Source organism: Nycticebus coucang, chromosome 11 (assembly GCF_027406575.1).
Source record: "Nycticebus coucang isolate mNycCou1 chromosome 11, mNycCou1.pri, whole genome shotgun sequence".
NCBI lineage: Eukaryota > Metazoa > Chordata > Mammalia > Primates > Lorisidae > Nycticebus > Nycticebus coucang.
Genome location: NC_069790.1, coordinates 100,014,183 through 100,028,601, shown reverse-complemented (window position 1 = coordinate 100,028,601; position 14,419 = coordinate 100,014,183). Strand labels below are relative to the sequence as shown.

Here is a 14,419-nt window from a genome sequence, read left to right as displayed (position 1 = left end):
TATAAAGAAAAATAACTCAATTCTTATAGTCATAAAGGCTGAAAAAAATCCAAGGTCAAGGGGCTGCATATGGGGAGAGCCTTCTTGCTGGTGGGCAGACCTGAGGCAGCACAGGATATCACAAGGTGGAGGGGCTGAGTGTGCTCAAGAACATGGGTTTTGGGCGGCGCCTGTGGCTCAGTGAGGAGGGCGCCGGCCCCATATACCGAGAGTGGCGGGTTCAAACCCAGCCCCGGCCAAACTGCAACAACAACAAAAAAATAGCCGGGCGCCTGTAGTCCCAGCTGCTCGGGAGGCTGAGGCAAGAGAATCACATAAGCCCAAGAGCTGGAGGTTGCTATGAGCCGTGTGACGCTACAGCACTCTACCGAGGGCAGTAAAGTGAGACTCTGTCTCTCCAAAAAAAAAAAAAAAAAAAAGAACATGGGTTTTGAGATAGAAAAAGGTCCAGAATTTGAATTCTCTTTGCCGGGGACTAGCTATGTGACCTCAGCATTTTAGGGACGTGGCATTTTAGGACTTTAAGGGATCAGGGGACTTCATTCTTTCTGCCAGTCCCTGATATTCCAACTGGGAGTGAAGGGCTCTGTGCTTGGGAGAGGATGCCACAGAGCACTGGTCACCTGCCCAGCTTGCCCAGGCCTCTTCCACGGAGGTGGTTCTCTTTCAGGACCCTGAGAAGAGAGTTTGCTCCATTCTCTCAGGAAGCAGGGACAAAGCCGCTCATGACAGCATGGGGAGTAAAGATAAAGACCATCTCCTGTACTTGGTCCCTGCCCTCACTGCACAAACTTTTCTCATGTGTAAAATGAAGATCATGGTAACATGTGTCTCATGTTTGGAGAGACGTGAGCCATGGACAGTACTCAGCAGGTGGACAGCATGGACACGCACTCAGGCAGTGTTCTTGAGGGCCTGACCTCTTCCTGCTCACATGAGCCTCTTGGTGCAAATGGCCTTGGCTCTGTTTTCCCAGAGGGTGTCACGTCCATCCACCTCCAGATGAGGGAACCATTGCCAGGTATTAGGGTAGGTAACTGAGTCAGTCTTCTCAAGTGTAAATGGTACAATGATGGCACCTGCTTCAGAGTCACGGCAAGGAAGGGTAATGTGTCTGAAGCATTTTGTGTCTTGGCACTTACTGAGCTGGGGGTAGCCACTGTGACTGTGGCTATATGTCTCAATATAGCGCAGTTATAAAGGTCATGTGTGTGTCTGTACGTACAGCATATGTCAGATGGTCACTGGGGATTGCATACAAGCACATACGCCAGCCTGTCAGGGTCATACTCCTCACTCCACACTGCCACCCCCATGGCCAAGTGACGAGTCTTAGAGTCAGACCAGAGTCCTTCTGTGGCTTGGCTGCAGCCCAGGCCCCGAGCTCAGATGTCAGGCCCTGCATTATTGAGATCAGAGCCCTGGGCTCTCCCCCCTCAGGCCTGGACTGTCTGTGCTCCATCTCCCTCCAGGCTCTCCATGCCTGGGGGCTTGGGGCTCCCTTGCAGTCCCAGGCAGGCCTTGGCTCTCTGCCAGCACCTCTTTCAAAGCCCTGCCAGCCTGGGCCAACTCTGGGCTGCACTTTGGCAGGTGAGGGGGAGGGGCACTGCCTGAGAAGGGGAGGAGACAGGTAGGGGCCTGACTCTACCTTCCCCCCTAGGTACAAGAGGCTGGAGGCTGCCCCCCAGGGCTGGAGCTGCCCACGGAGCTGCTGGAGATGGAGCGGAGCCAGCGGGCCCAGGAGCAGGTAGGGGCTTGCCAGGGGCTGGGGCAGCGGGCCCAGGTGAGTGTCCCCTTGTGCCCTGACACCCCACCTTCCTGCAGCTTCTGTGGGACTTGGAGCTGCTGACCCGTGGCGGGACTGCAACTCTTCTGGCCTCCCCGGGCCCAGTTTTGTACCTCTGGAGCCAAGCCCGGCGGCGTGTGTGGAGTAGCAGGGGTGGGGACTCAGAGCAGCTGGTGAGTGGGTGAGCAGAGGCATAGTGAGGGGTCAGGGGGCAGAGGGTCCTAGGACACTGGGGCCCCTGTAGCAGTGAGGGCAGGTGAAGCAGGGGTCTTGGAGACAGACGGATCTGGGGTCAGCTGCCTCTTTTGCAGCTTCCTGTGGACCATGAGCCTCCCTTTCCTCATCTATAAATGCAGACTCTTTAGATTTTTCTCCAAGGACTGCTGGGAGGACCAGTGAGCTCATCTCAGTAAAGGGCTGGACATAGCACAAGCTGGTTCTGGGCAGGCAATTCTCATCATTACACAGTTAACAACTATCTTGGTCAAATCAACTGTGTGGTGATATCTGGAAGCCTTTCGGGTGGCTGCAGCATGGGAGGAAAGTGGCCTGGCAGGAAAGAGGCACCAATGTCTAGGGAGGGAGTGCTGTGCGGTAACTGGGCCCAGCAGAGCAGAGCTGGGAAGTGGGAATTCATGTCTCAGTAAGGTACCCCATGGACTAGGCATCCCCAACCCTTCCAGATTTCCAGGCTACACCCTATGCCCCCAGCTGAGGACTCTCTGAGTCAGAACCATGAGTCACAGAGGGGTGAGTCTTTCTCCCAGGGAATCCGGGTGGGCACATAAAGCAGCCAGGAGCTAGGGTCTTTCCCCTTCGCCTCCTGCAGTCCTGCCTGGTGCCCCTTTCTTGTGCTCCTGCTCTTCCTGAACTCCTGCTCAGTTGTATCCATGGTTGCTCTAGACCCCCAAAATCCAGCTCCTGGGATCCAGTGGTGGGGGCAGGGGCTGGAGGCAGCCACCTGGAACTCAGTTTGGGCACTGGGGTAAGCAAGGCTCAGCAGGCTAGGGTGCTAGGGAGATTGGCAGGTGGGTGCCTGGGGGGTCCTGGCCCTTACAGGTGTGGCTAAGACAGCCCTTGAATTTCCCGCAGAGGGCAGGTGATGGACCCATCGTCAGCCCCAGATCTGGGTGAAGTTGACAGCAATGTGGACAGAAGGGTAGAAAGCCCTTACAGGCCTGCAGCGCCTACATCTGGTATGTTGGTTGATATAACAGGACAGGCAACCAGGACAGCAGGGCACCCCTGGGGCTGGGGCAGCCAGATCTCACTGGGAGGAGGCAGGAAGTCCTCACCTCCAGGCCAAGGACCTGAGACTTTAACTCATTCTTCATCTCACCCTTTTCAATTGAGTTCCTAGGACACCTATAGATGGTGAGCAGGGTTTGTTTTATGTGCCATTTCAACCTAGTTGGTCCCAGCTGTCTCAGGTACTATGTCCAGCAGGATATGACACTCAACTGGGACTCGGGAAAGAGATCCCAGGAATGGCCACCCCTGATGGACCAGGCAAGTCCATGCCTCCTATTACCACTCTTGAGCCAGGCACTGGGGATACACAGAGAGCAAGAGAGACTAGGTCCCTGTCTTCAGATCCCAGCCTGGTGAGTGAGCATAATAGGCAATTCAAATACAGTGTGTTGGATACTGTGAGCCTTGGGCCTGTTCCTTAGGTGAAACAGACTTTCAATTTGTTAAATAATAAATCTTGCAAAGCCATATGGCTTTTTTTGTAGAGACAGAGTCTCACTTTATCGCCCTTGGTAGAGTGCCGTGGTCTCATACAGAAGCCCTAAGCTTTTAATTGTTCCATCATGCACATGAGAGAAGAGGAAAGTGCCAATGATTAATTTCTGATTGACAGAGAAGTTTTTACAAGTATTTTCTCTCTTGAGAAGACAGAGATATCAATTATAACATTATTACCAGAGAAATACATTCTCTAGCAAGACAATAGATCAGAATTGCAGGGGAGGTTGTTTTCACAGTTTGTGGCAATCATTTCTAAAGGCCCGGGTGTCCTAAAAAACTCCTTTGTTCAAAAAACTCTTTGAAAATCAAATTTATTTTTGGAGAGCTTACCCATTTGGTTACTGCAATGAATATTCACATGCCTGTATGTGAATAAGATGAAATATTATTCACAAAAAGAACAAGCTGAAATATTCTTGTGAAAGTTCTCAATTTAAGATCTTAAGAAATCAGTTTCTTTTAGTTTTATAGATGCCGAACAACTCTTTCCTCTGCAGCTGCAGGGGAGCAGCAACATATCATCTCTCTTTTTAGATTTCTTTTGTTAATTATGAAGACTTAAAGTTTCTAGGCCAGACACCGGGCTAAAATTTCATTTCTTGAATTTCATTTGATTTTACTGTCAGAAACAAAAAGCTAGGAAAGATTTCCCTTAATGACAGTAAGGCACATACAGTGGGTTTCTTCTCTGGGCCTGATAAGCACGCAGGGACAAAGTGGGAGTGTCTGGCCTTGGCTAGGGATATGCAGGAGATGGCCTGTGCTGTTGGTGGATGCACCTGACAAGCAAGCTTGTGGCCAGCTGTGCAAACAAAGGTGGAATGATGAATTGTGACCACCTTTTAACTTTAAATAGCTGCCTCGGGGCACCCCCAGCCATGCTCTGAGGACTATCTAGGCTTCGTGGCTCCATTCAGGTGGGGGGCTGGGACATGAGCAGAGCCTCCCAACACTGGTCTTTTTCCCTCAGGTTCTTTACAAGAGCTGAACTCCACCACCAGCAGGAGCTCTGGGGAGCCAAGAAGCTCAGAGTCCAAGGTCCTGGCAAGGGCTGTCTCAGGTTGGGGGTGGAGGAGGGGGCTGCTGGGGTGAGGTGGGGCTACCTTTCCTGGCCAGGTGGAGAAGCACCCTCTACACGGCACATGGAGGGTTTAACAAATTCAGGAATCTGGCAGGGGTCAGCCCCTGGGGTCTACAGGTTCCTCAGGGAAAGTGGTCCTGAGTGGGATTCCCTCAACTCTGGGCTCACCAAGAGCTCTTCCTTCCCAAGATCTGGTCCAGAGGGAGGAGGGGAGCCACACAGAGCCTGCCACCTAGAGGCCCTGTGGATTGCCATCCAGGAGTCCATGGAAGACAGAGCTCACTCAGGGAGCCCCAGCACCCTCTGACCTGCCTGCCCATGGCCTGCCAGAACTCCATGATGCTCCCGAGAGGCTGGGCTCAAGCCTGGGTCATGAGGGAATAGAACTTCAGAAACTGCAGAGGACGGACAGTCCTCAGAGGCAGAGAGGGGAGGACCCTCAGGGTCAGAGAGGGGAAGCCTCCCAAGGTGAGGACAAAGAAGTTCTCAGTGTCAGAAAGAGAAGACATTCCAGGGTCGGAGCTGGGAAGCAACCCAGAGTAAGAATAAAGGGGCTCCTCGACATCAAAGAGAAAATAGGCCCAAGTGCCAGAGAAAGAAGAGGCCTCAGAGTTAGGAAAGGGAACATGCTTGGTCTTCTGAAGGCAGTATCCCACAAGCCTGGCTCAGGGAGAGGAGACAGTACAGCAAGGCGGCTCCCTGGGCCAACCCAAAAGACTTCTGCAGGTCCCTAGGAAAACAGATCGGGCAGCTTAGGGAAAGGAACAGCGTAAGCCCAGCGGGAAGGAGCGCCGGGCTGATGCCAGGCAAGACTCAAGGCCAGAGACCAGATTTGGCAAAGCCAGGGACCGCCGGGGAGGAGGCGTGGGCTGCACTTCAGAGCCTGAGACCCTTGGCCGGGGCTCAGCTCCCAGGCCCCAGCGCCATGATGCCCGAGGCACTATGCCCTGGGGACTCTGGGCGGCAGGCGCTTCCTGCGGCTCTCCCTGGGCCCCTGGAGCTGGTGCGCCAACCACTCGTGCTGCCGGGCCCAGGGGGAGGCCCTGGCCGGGCAGGGCGGCATGTGGGAGAGGCTAGGTTCCCTGATGCCCTCGGGGAGCGGAGGAGTGGCCCCGAGGCCCCAAAGGGGTCGGAGCCGGTGGGCGTGAGCGCGGAGCAGCAGGAGGCTCTGCAGCGGCTGCTGGAGCTGCACGGCGCGGCCAGGCGTCGGCGGCGGCGGGACCGCGAGCAGCAGCGGCTCCGGGTGTGTCCCCGCTTCAGAATGAGCAGGGGCCGGGCTGCCTGCGGCGCCGAGAGGCGGCTAGGGGCTGACTGCAGCCTCCCCAGGTCCTGGAGCGCTTCGGCATCGCCAGGAACCGCCATTGCCGGGTCTACCCCCGGGCCTTCCGCCCAGCCTGGCTCAGCTCTGGTCACAGTCAAGGCCCCCAGGAGAAGGCAGTGGGGCCCCACGGACCCAGCCCGGGTCCGAAGCGAGGGCGGCACGCGTGGGCAGTAACTCCCAGGTGGAGCGTGGGAGGCGGGTGCTGGGGCTGGGGAGGCGCTCAGCGCTCCGCATGGCAGGACATGGCCGGGCAGCGGCGCGCCCTGAGAGAACAGCTGGAACAAGGGCACCAGGAAAGGACCCGGCGGCTGTGGGCCCTCAGGGCCAGGTGAGGCGCGGTAGAGAGAGAGGTGATAGGTGGGCTGTAGGATGGGGCCCCTTGTCCCTTGCATCTGGTTTGACAGGCCACTCTTTCCCCCAGGAACACCCAGAACTTTCAGGAGCTACTGTGGCCCCCTGGCGCCAAGGAGCTGACGACGACTGATGAGTAGCACTCTCTTCCTTCGTCACTGCTGGGTCCTCAAAGGGTCGGGTCAAGGAAAAAAGCAAGAGGGCAACCTGCGGGTCAGCAGTAGTTTCAGAAAGGCCCAAAATGTGGCCACAGGGCCTGTGAGAGCAGAGACACACAAACACACATTAGCTTCACCCCACCAGGAAGCCTATTATTTCTCCTTCCCTCCCCCAAGCCCACCACCTGGGCAAGGTCAGAGGGCCAGGTCGCGAGGATCAAGCAGTGCGAAGGCCCCATTCTTGCGGAAGAATGACTCGATGCGGCACATCTTGCAGGAGACCAATTCTTGCTTCACTGGGGGGCCTGGAAAAGATGTCAGAGGCCAGGAATAGGTTCCTGGGGAAGGGACATGCAGAGAACAGAGCACGGAGCTTTGTGTGTCTGCATAGCCTTAAGAATTTGCCCATGTTATAGCCACTTTGTAGGAAGAAATAAAAAGTGCTTCTGAGGTGTGAGGGCTACAGAATATAGGAGGTTGGCTGGATCCCTGTATACAGCAGTGACAGCAGAATGACATTACCCATTACTGCTAGCTTCAGGATCCTCTATTGGGGGTGGGGGAACACCCAGCCCTGCTTGTCACAGAAACAGACTGTGGAGAGATGGGGCTTCCTTCTACCTTCTGCTTCGGCTCCCCTTCTGGGACTTGCCTCCTACTTTTTTTTTTTTGGAGACAGAATCTCACTATGTTGCCCTCAGTGGAGTGCTGTGACATCACAGCTCACAGCAACCTCAAACTCTTGGACTTAAGCAATTCTCTTGCCTCAGCCTCCCAAGCAGCTGGGACTACAGGCGCCCACCACAATACCCCGCTATTTTTTTTGTGTTGTGTTGTTGAAGTTGTCATTGTTGTTCAGCTGGCCCGGCTGGGCTCTAACCCGCCAGCCTCAGTGCATGTGGCTGGTGCTGTAAACACTGTGCTTTGGTGCTGGACACTGAGCCTTGCCTCCTACTCTGTTAGAAAGTTGTTCCCTTGTGGCTCAAGCCGCTAAGGTGCCAGCCACATACACCTGAGCTGACGGGTTGGAATCCAGCCCAGGCCCACCAAACAACAATGATGGCTGCAACCAAAAAATAGCCGGGCGTTGTGGCAGACACCTGTAGTCCCAGCTACTTGGGAGGCTGAGGCAGGAGAATCGCTTGAGCCCAGGAGTTAGAAGTTAGAGGTTGCTGTGTAGCTCCCCAGGTTATCTGGCCCAACCTCAGCACTTCAAATAGCACCTATATTCTATTGACCTCCGAGTATGATCTTTAGTTCTGACTTGTTCCTAAGGGCCAGGCTTATAGACACAGCCACCTTTTGACACTGTAAGCATAATACACACCCTGTTTAGCCCAGTCTCCCTGGCCAGAGTTCACAGTCGCTCCTGAAAAAGCCATTGCCTATAGGCTAGTGAGCTTTTAAAAAGTAAATCAGCATCATTCTTAAAGCCTGCTTAAAACCAACTGTCTTCCTTTGCACTGAATAAAACCCAGACCCTGTCCAGGGGGGAGAAATAATAGATTCAGGCCTTCCCCCTTGTCATTTGGCTATCAGCCTCTAGGTGCTCAGAAAGGCCTTTCCTGACAATCTAAAGCATCAGCCCCAGACTCCCTGCCCAACGTCACTCTGTAGTTGGATGGAATTTGCCCCTCTCAGAAATTTCCTTGTTCTTATGCTTATGGTCTGGGCCCCCATTCTCTGTTTGTGAGGAGACTAATTTCCAGGAGGTTGGGGCTCACCAAGCTGCCAGCCATATGTGAAGTTGGTGGTGATGGGGAAGAGGAAGCGTGTCTCTGGCATGTCCAGTTTTCGGGTGTTAAGGTAGCGGTATCGCCCCTGGAAGTCGTGGGAGATGCCTTCATACAGCAGGGCCCGGGTGGCAGGCAGGATTGGGTACATTTCTGACTGAAAAGGCACCTCTGGGACAGAACAGGGGGCCTTGGAAGGGACTGCTTGGGGGCCAGGTGCAGGTGAGTGTGGGGTTTTGGGGTACAGTGTAGGCAGCTTGAGGGGTAGGCGGGCTGCAGCCTTAGCCTTCTGCTTGGCCTTGACCAGCGATCCATACTTGCGGTGCCATTCACAGCGCAACATCTTCTCCCTCAGATACTCCTCCTTCCAAAAGTTTTGCTGCTGTGTGTCCATGTTGAGCTGCCGCAACATGGTGGCAAGTAGAAGCAGTACTGGGTGGCTGTAGCTAAGGGCTGAGCACAGCAAGCAAAGTGCTTAAGACAGTGGGTGGCTGCCCTGGGACAGTCACCTGGCAACCAAGCTTTGCCTCACACAGGGCCAGGGTTCTACTTGCAATGCCCTTAGCAGACCTCATGTGCCTTGTTTCCTGAGGCAGCCTGGGGCCAGGATGTCATGGCTAAGCACATGGCCTCCAAAATTCCTGCAAGACCAGGCTGGATCTAGTACCTTCCAGCTTTCTGCTTCTGTACCTTGGGTCAAGGCCCCTCCCAGCCCAATGCAGATTGAGGTGGGGGCTCTGGGGGCTGGACTCAAGCTTCCTCCATTCCTCCACTGCAAAGCTGGTCGTCTTTGATGCACAGAACCAGTCCCTGAGTTACAGTTCCCTGGCACAATCGTCCTGGTCCACCTCTGTAACTCTGGGTCTCTGGTAGAACCTTTCCCATCCTTGCAATCTAATCTCCCCTGACACCCTTACCCCACATGTGTCCTTTCCAGCACTCAATCTCAATTTGGAGGGAAGAATATTACTTTAATTTAACATTGACAATGACACTGTGTAACAGCACAGAAGAGGTAGTGGAGAGAGAAGATGGTTAGGCTTCCTGTTCCTCAACCAGCTTTGATTTTAATGGCAGAGCCCCAGCAACCTAGAAATACCTCTTCTAGCCTCTCAATGGGATGAAAAGGGGGAGGGAATTGGAAATTAGAGGCTCAAAACTTGAAGAAGGACTGATGCCAAATTTAGGAGAGACCTGGAAATGAAGGAGAGGCTGAAAGCTGTGGGAGTCCCCTAGCGCAGGTCTTCGGCAGTAAACATGCCCCTGGCTCTGCGCAGGATGGAGTCCTTGGCGGCATCATAGGGGTGCTCCTTGGATGGGATCTCCAGGACTGCTGGAATGGAGCGCTGGTGGGCATCCAGGGCGTGCCGAACCATCTCTGCGATGTACTGGTTGATGAGGATGATGCCAATGTCATCTCGGTTTAGAAACTGCCTATGGGGAGAAAAAAGAAGGGAATACATTGCAGCTTTGGGGCTTTTGTGTCCCCTGCCTAAGAAGTCCACTCCAAGCTTTCAGGCTTGGATGTAGAGAGGAATGAACATGACTTCAAGTACACAGAGGACAAGGGGAAAAGCTACTCTGCTAAACTCTCAATCCTATCCAGAATGGACTTCATCCAAGAGCTAAGGGCCATGTTGACCTGGGTTGGCTTCTACCTCCCCTGCCTGGAAGGCTTCCAAGTAAACTGGTAATGAAGATCACCAGTGGCAGAGTTGCACCACTGTATTCAATGTGCTGCCTTACTGAAAGACAGGGAGAAGATAAGAATATATGTATCCCTTTGTATCTGCATAAATACTGGAAAGAGAAGGAAGAAAGGAAGTGATTATCTATAGGGGTGGAAGAGGAAGGCAATGACGTAGAAGAGCCTGGTGAACCATGTCTCTAACAAAAATGAAAAATCCAAAAAATCAGGGCTGATGAGATCATTGAAAGCCTCAGGTCTATGCTCACAAGGGTGAGGGATGGGTCTGAGATGAGCCCAGAACACAAGCGAGGAAGAGGAAATTCAGTAATAAAGGAACCACATTTTTCATACAGGCAGAACATGGCCCTGCAATTCTCCTTTCTTATGATAACCCACCCAGTCATTATTTATTTATTAAGAACTATTTACTGAGCCAGGTGTAGTCCTAGCTACTTGGGAGGCTGAGGCAGGAGGATTGCTTGAGGCCAGGAGTTCCAGGCCATCCATAGTGTGCTATAATTGCACCTGTAAACAGCCACTGCAGTACAGCGTGTGCTATGGCAAAAAAAAAAAAAAAAAAGAAAAGAAAGAAAGAAAAACTCAGTAGAACCTCTAAATGTTGACCACCAACAGACTGAAAGAAACTGGTCAATATAAAGAATTAGTCTTGCTGTACTAACACGTACATATAGTGCATGTCTGGTCTATAAAAGTTAGGTCATCTTAAGGAGGTGGTTCATGTAGGGAGGTGGTCAACTATGGAGGTTCCACTGTATTTACTAAGCACCTACCCCATGACAGGCACTAGGGTAGGTTAGACCTGAGCCTCTGACATCCTTTTTGGTTGAAAAAATGTTAAACTTTTAAAGTAAAATTTGTCCTTCTCCCATGACAACCAGCGTTACTTCACCAGTTTAGAGATCAACAGATAACCGCCTCCCAGGTCAGGACCTATCATACCCCAGGCAGCAGGAACCTGTCTCAGCTGGCGGCTCTGGGCTGGGCTTGGCTGTTTAGGGAGAAACAGGGAGAATGGTATAATCCAAGAGGTTAAGAAAAGAACAGGAGGCTGGTATACTCAATTCCTGTCACCAAGACCGTCCTGTATTTCTGGCATGTCTGCACCCACACTTTGGAGCTATCAGCCTTGATCCAGGGCAGGAGGTGGGGTCTGAAGTGCAAGGTCTTAGCAGAAGGCCAGATACAGTCCGGTATTTGCCTACAGTGCTGCAGATAAAAGGGAAATGAAGAGAGCTTCATAAGCAGAGTGTGTACTTGTTTTATGAGAGGCAAAAAGGGTAAGGATTGAGTTCAAATCCCTGCTCCATCTCTTCCATCTGCTGTGACTTTGGGTATGTGTCTTACCCATTCTGAGTTTTAGTTTTCTCACCTGTAAGTGGGGAAAAAACCCTACCTTATAGGACAATTATGAGCCTCCAAACAACACAAGAAAGCACAAGCTGATTGGCTTTAATCAAGTGTGCGGTTTCCTTAGGGGGCAACTGGCAAAAGAGCTCTACGTAGGGAACCCCTGAAGAGGCGCTGAGGTTAGCCAACAGCTGCGACTAGGCGTTCTGGGCGTTCAACTATGGGTAGGGGGTAGGTTGCGCTGAGCGGTGACGCCCACCACGAGCTGTTCCCCTTCTTTACTGATACATGATCACGTGAGGGAAGAACTCGTGAACCTGACGTAGCCCTGGTCCCACCAAGTCCCAAAAGGGAACTTGGGATGCGGAGGCCTCTGCTCCAGAACGGCAGACTGACTTCCAGGACAGCCCCCAACCTCTCGTCGGCGTCGACACTCTGATTCCCGGAACACCTCCACCCTCTCCCTGTGCGCCCATCTGGCAGCAGAAGGGCCCGTCCTCCCGGGCTACTGTACCGGAAAGTGTCTTCGATCTCATTGATAGTTGTATCCTTCTCCACCACCAGGAAATTAGGATGGCGGTTCTTGTTAAGCTCCCCTATGCCGCCCAGTAGGAAACCAGTTACCGTGTCCTCGTCTCCGATCACCGCGATTAGCTTTCCCCTCCCCGCCATTCCTGCAGCCAGGCAGAGATCAACCAGGAGCCTCCAAGACACCGAATCTCCGCCCCGCGGCGCGACGCCAGAGCGTCCTCGCCCCACCCTTTAGGCATGCGCAGTTCTCTCAACCCGCCTTCCGGGACATGCGCATTAATAGCAAGGCGGCCTTAATCTGATACGCCTGCGCCATAAAAAGAAGGCCGAACCAAAAGACTACGATTCCCAGAAGGCTGTGCGGCCCCCCAGCCTCTCCCAGTAGTTCATTGGTCCGTTCATTCCTTCAATGAGAAGTTCATTTCGTTGGTTCATTCGTTTAACAAGTGTTTTGAGCCTAGCAGTGTTAGACGGCCCCAGGGAAGAAAAGACGGCAGTTCTTGCTCTCAAAGGAAGGGTCTGGGGGTGTATCGTATATGTATGTAACTATGACACATCGTTAATTACTCAGTAAGTGTTCAGTTAATAATAATAATAAGATGACACTGGCTAGTGAGGTAGTGTCCAGGGAACAGGCAATTACAAAGGTATGTGTTAATTGCTAAAATGAAGCACAGATGCGTGATAACCAAGCCATGGGGATAGGGGTGCTCAAAGAACACTTCCTTGAAAAGGTTGCACAGCATCTAAGCTGAGAGTGGAAGGACCAGCAGGATGAAGGAGATCAAGACGGGACAAGAGACAGAACAGCTGAATGCAAAGGCTTAGTGACTAGAGGGCATATGGACTCTCAAGAAAAGCTATTGAATCTGGAAGTTACCCTGAAGATAAAGTTATCATGAAGCCACTGAAAGATTTCAAGGAAGAGGGTGCTCAGACTTATGTTGTAGAGTTGTCACTGTGACTATGTTATGTGCAGAGGGCAAGACCCAAGGAGAAACCAAATGGGGTGCCACTGTGGTGAGAGATGGTGGCCAGAACACAGGTGGTGTAATGGGGAAAGTGGAGAAGTAGATGGAGTGGACAGATATTTAGAGCTAGAATGGACAGAACTGACTTTTGGATTGGATGTGTTTGGGGAACAAAGTAGAGAGAGACCCAGGAGATTTTCAGGTTTCCAGTCTGTGCAGCAGATGGATGGGAGTAACGTTCCCTCCTTCTGTGAGGTGAACAAGTTGAAGGAGAAAGGGCCACTCCTTTCTCTTCCCTTTAAAATCATCGGGTGGGTGGGTGGGGGATGCACATCTGGGGACAAGGGGAAGAGAGGTCAGAGAGTGAGGTGGAGTGATAAGGGGGGAGGGAGAAGTGAGGAAGCAAATTGGATGTTCTGGTGTGGGGGGTTAGGAATTAGGATCTGGGCCACATGTTTTGGGTCTTCTCTGGCAGACCCACAAGTATATGCTATGTGCCCAGGGGTTGCCCAGATTAATTGAATGAAATGCTTCTTTGCCCTGCTCTGGCTAGTCAGTTGTTCATTCGGTTATTCATTCAGACATTTATTAGACTCCCAAAGATCAGAGAATTCAGTTTGGTGAAGTCACAGATCAGGGTAGTATATGCAACCAAAGATGTGCCCGGGGCAGTATGGGAACTGGGAGCACTAGTCCAAGAGAGGTAAGGAGGGGTCCAGGAAAGCTTCTCATTGGCTGGGAAGATGAAGGTAGAGAGGCAGGAATGTTTCAGGGGAAAGGTCCAAACTGCAGCTTGGGTGCTCAGGACACTAGAGGTGGAGCAGGAAATCTCCATAGGGAGTGGAGTGGGGTTGCTGCCTGAATCACATGGGGTCAGGGGGAGGGAGATGGTATCTACCATATGAACCTGAGGTCCTTGGAGGCCTCCTAAAGGAGAGGAGACTTTAGCTTGGAATGGGAGGGAGATACAGAAGCCCCTGACTGGAGAGGGCAAAATTGCTGTAACATGACCGCTTCTAGCTATTCCACCCCAGGGCCGGAGAGCAGAATGGAGGAGGTTGCCAGGGCCAGGAAGACTAGTTAAGAGGTTGATGCAGGAGTTGAAGGGATTGGGAGGACCTGAGCAAGGTCTGTGCTAGAAGTGGGATGGAACAGTCCAAGTTGGCCCAGGAACTGGCTGGAGGGAAGGTTCCTGGGTTTGCAGGTGGTTCTGCCTGCCTGTTGGTTGAGGAACATTCTTGTTTCAATCAGAGTTGGGTTTTTTGTTTTGTTTTGTTTTGTTTTTGTTAAGCAGGCCTGGGCCGGGTTCAAACCTGCCACCCTTGGTGCACTGCACTGGGCTAGTGCCCAGCCAGAATCAGAGCTGTTTTAAGATCTTAATTTGAAAAACATTCTCGAGGTGAAGCTGAAACTGGCCCCCTACTGTCCTACCGCAGTCTTGCAAAACATGGTGTCTGCCTCTTTACCATCTACCAACCTCCCTCTACTGAGGACCAATCCCCCAGCCCCTGCCCCTGGCTCTTTCAAGCCCTCTGCCAACATCCCAGACCCCACCTCTGCCCCAGGCCCCTCCCTTGTCCTCCAGGGGACAGTCATCTGGCCTCTGCCTCCCCAGGGTCTCATTTATTGCTAAGGGGCTAGAAGGCAGCCAGCCAAAGAGAACACACTGACAAGAGA

General features: G+C 52.6%; 2 protein-coding genes across 4 annotated transcripts; both read right to left on the bottom strand.

Annotated features, from left to right (window-relative positions):
* Window positions 1-3,590: 3,590 nt before the first annotated feature.
* On the bottom strand, window positions 3,591-9,012 carry ATP6V1FNB (ATP6V1F neighbor). 3 transcript variants are annotated; one of them, XM_053608591.1, is made up of 3 exons: window positions 8,174-9,012; window positions 6,635-6,754; window positions 3,591-6,547 (listed from the first exon to the last, which is right to left on the bottom strand). In XM_053608591.1, the coding sequence occupies exons 1-2, from the start codon at window positions 8,592-8,594 to the stop codon at window positions 6,645-6,647; spliced, it is 531 nt and encodes a 176-aa protein (XP_053464566.1). In that variant the 5' UTR covers window positions 8,595-9,012; the 3' UTR covers window positions 3,591-6,547; window positions 6,635-6,644. The 3 variants fall into 3 exon arrangements, with proteins under 3 accessions (XP_053464566.1, XP_053464568.1, XP_053464565.1); XM_053608593.1 differs by having other exon boundaries at window positions 3,591-6,498; XM_053608590.1 differs by lacking the exon at window positions 8,174-9,012 and having other exon boundaries at window positions 6,635-7,716.
* Window positions 9,013-9,134: 122 nt separating this feature from the next.
* ATP6V1F (ATPase H+ transporting V1 subunit F) lies at window positions 9,135-12,010 on the bottom strand. Its single transcript, XM_053608594.1, has 2 exons — window positions 11,755-12,010; window positions 9,135-9,616 (listed from the first exon to the last, which is right to left on the bottom strand). The coding sequence occupies exons 1-2, from the start codon at window positions 11,910-11,912 to the stop codon at window positions 9,415-9,417; spliced, it is 360 nt and encodes a 119-aa protein (XP_053464569.1). The 5' UTR covers window positions 11,913-12,010; the 3' UTR covers window positions 9,135-9,414.
* Window positions 12,011-14,419: the final 2,409 nt, after the last annotated feature.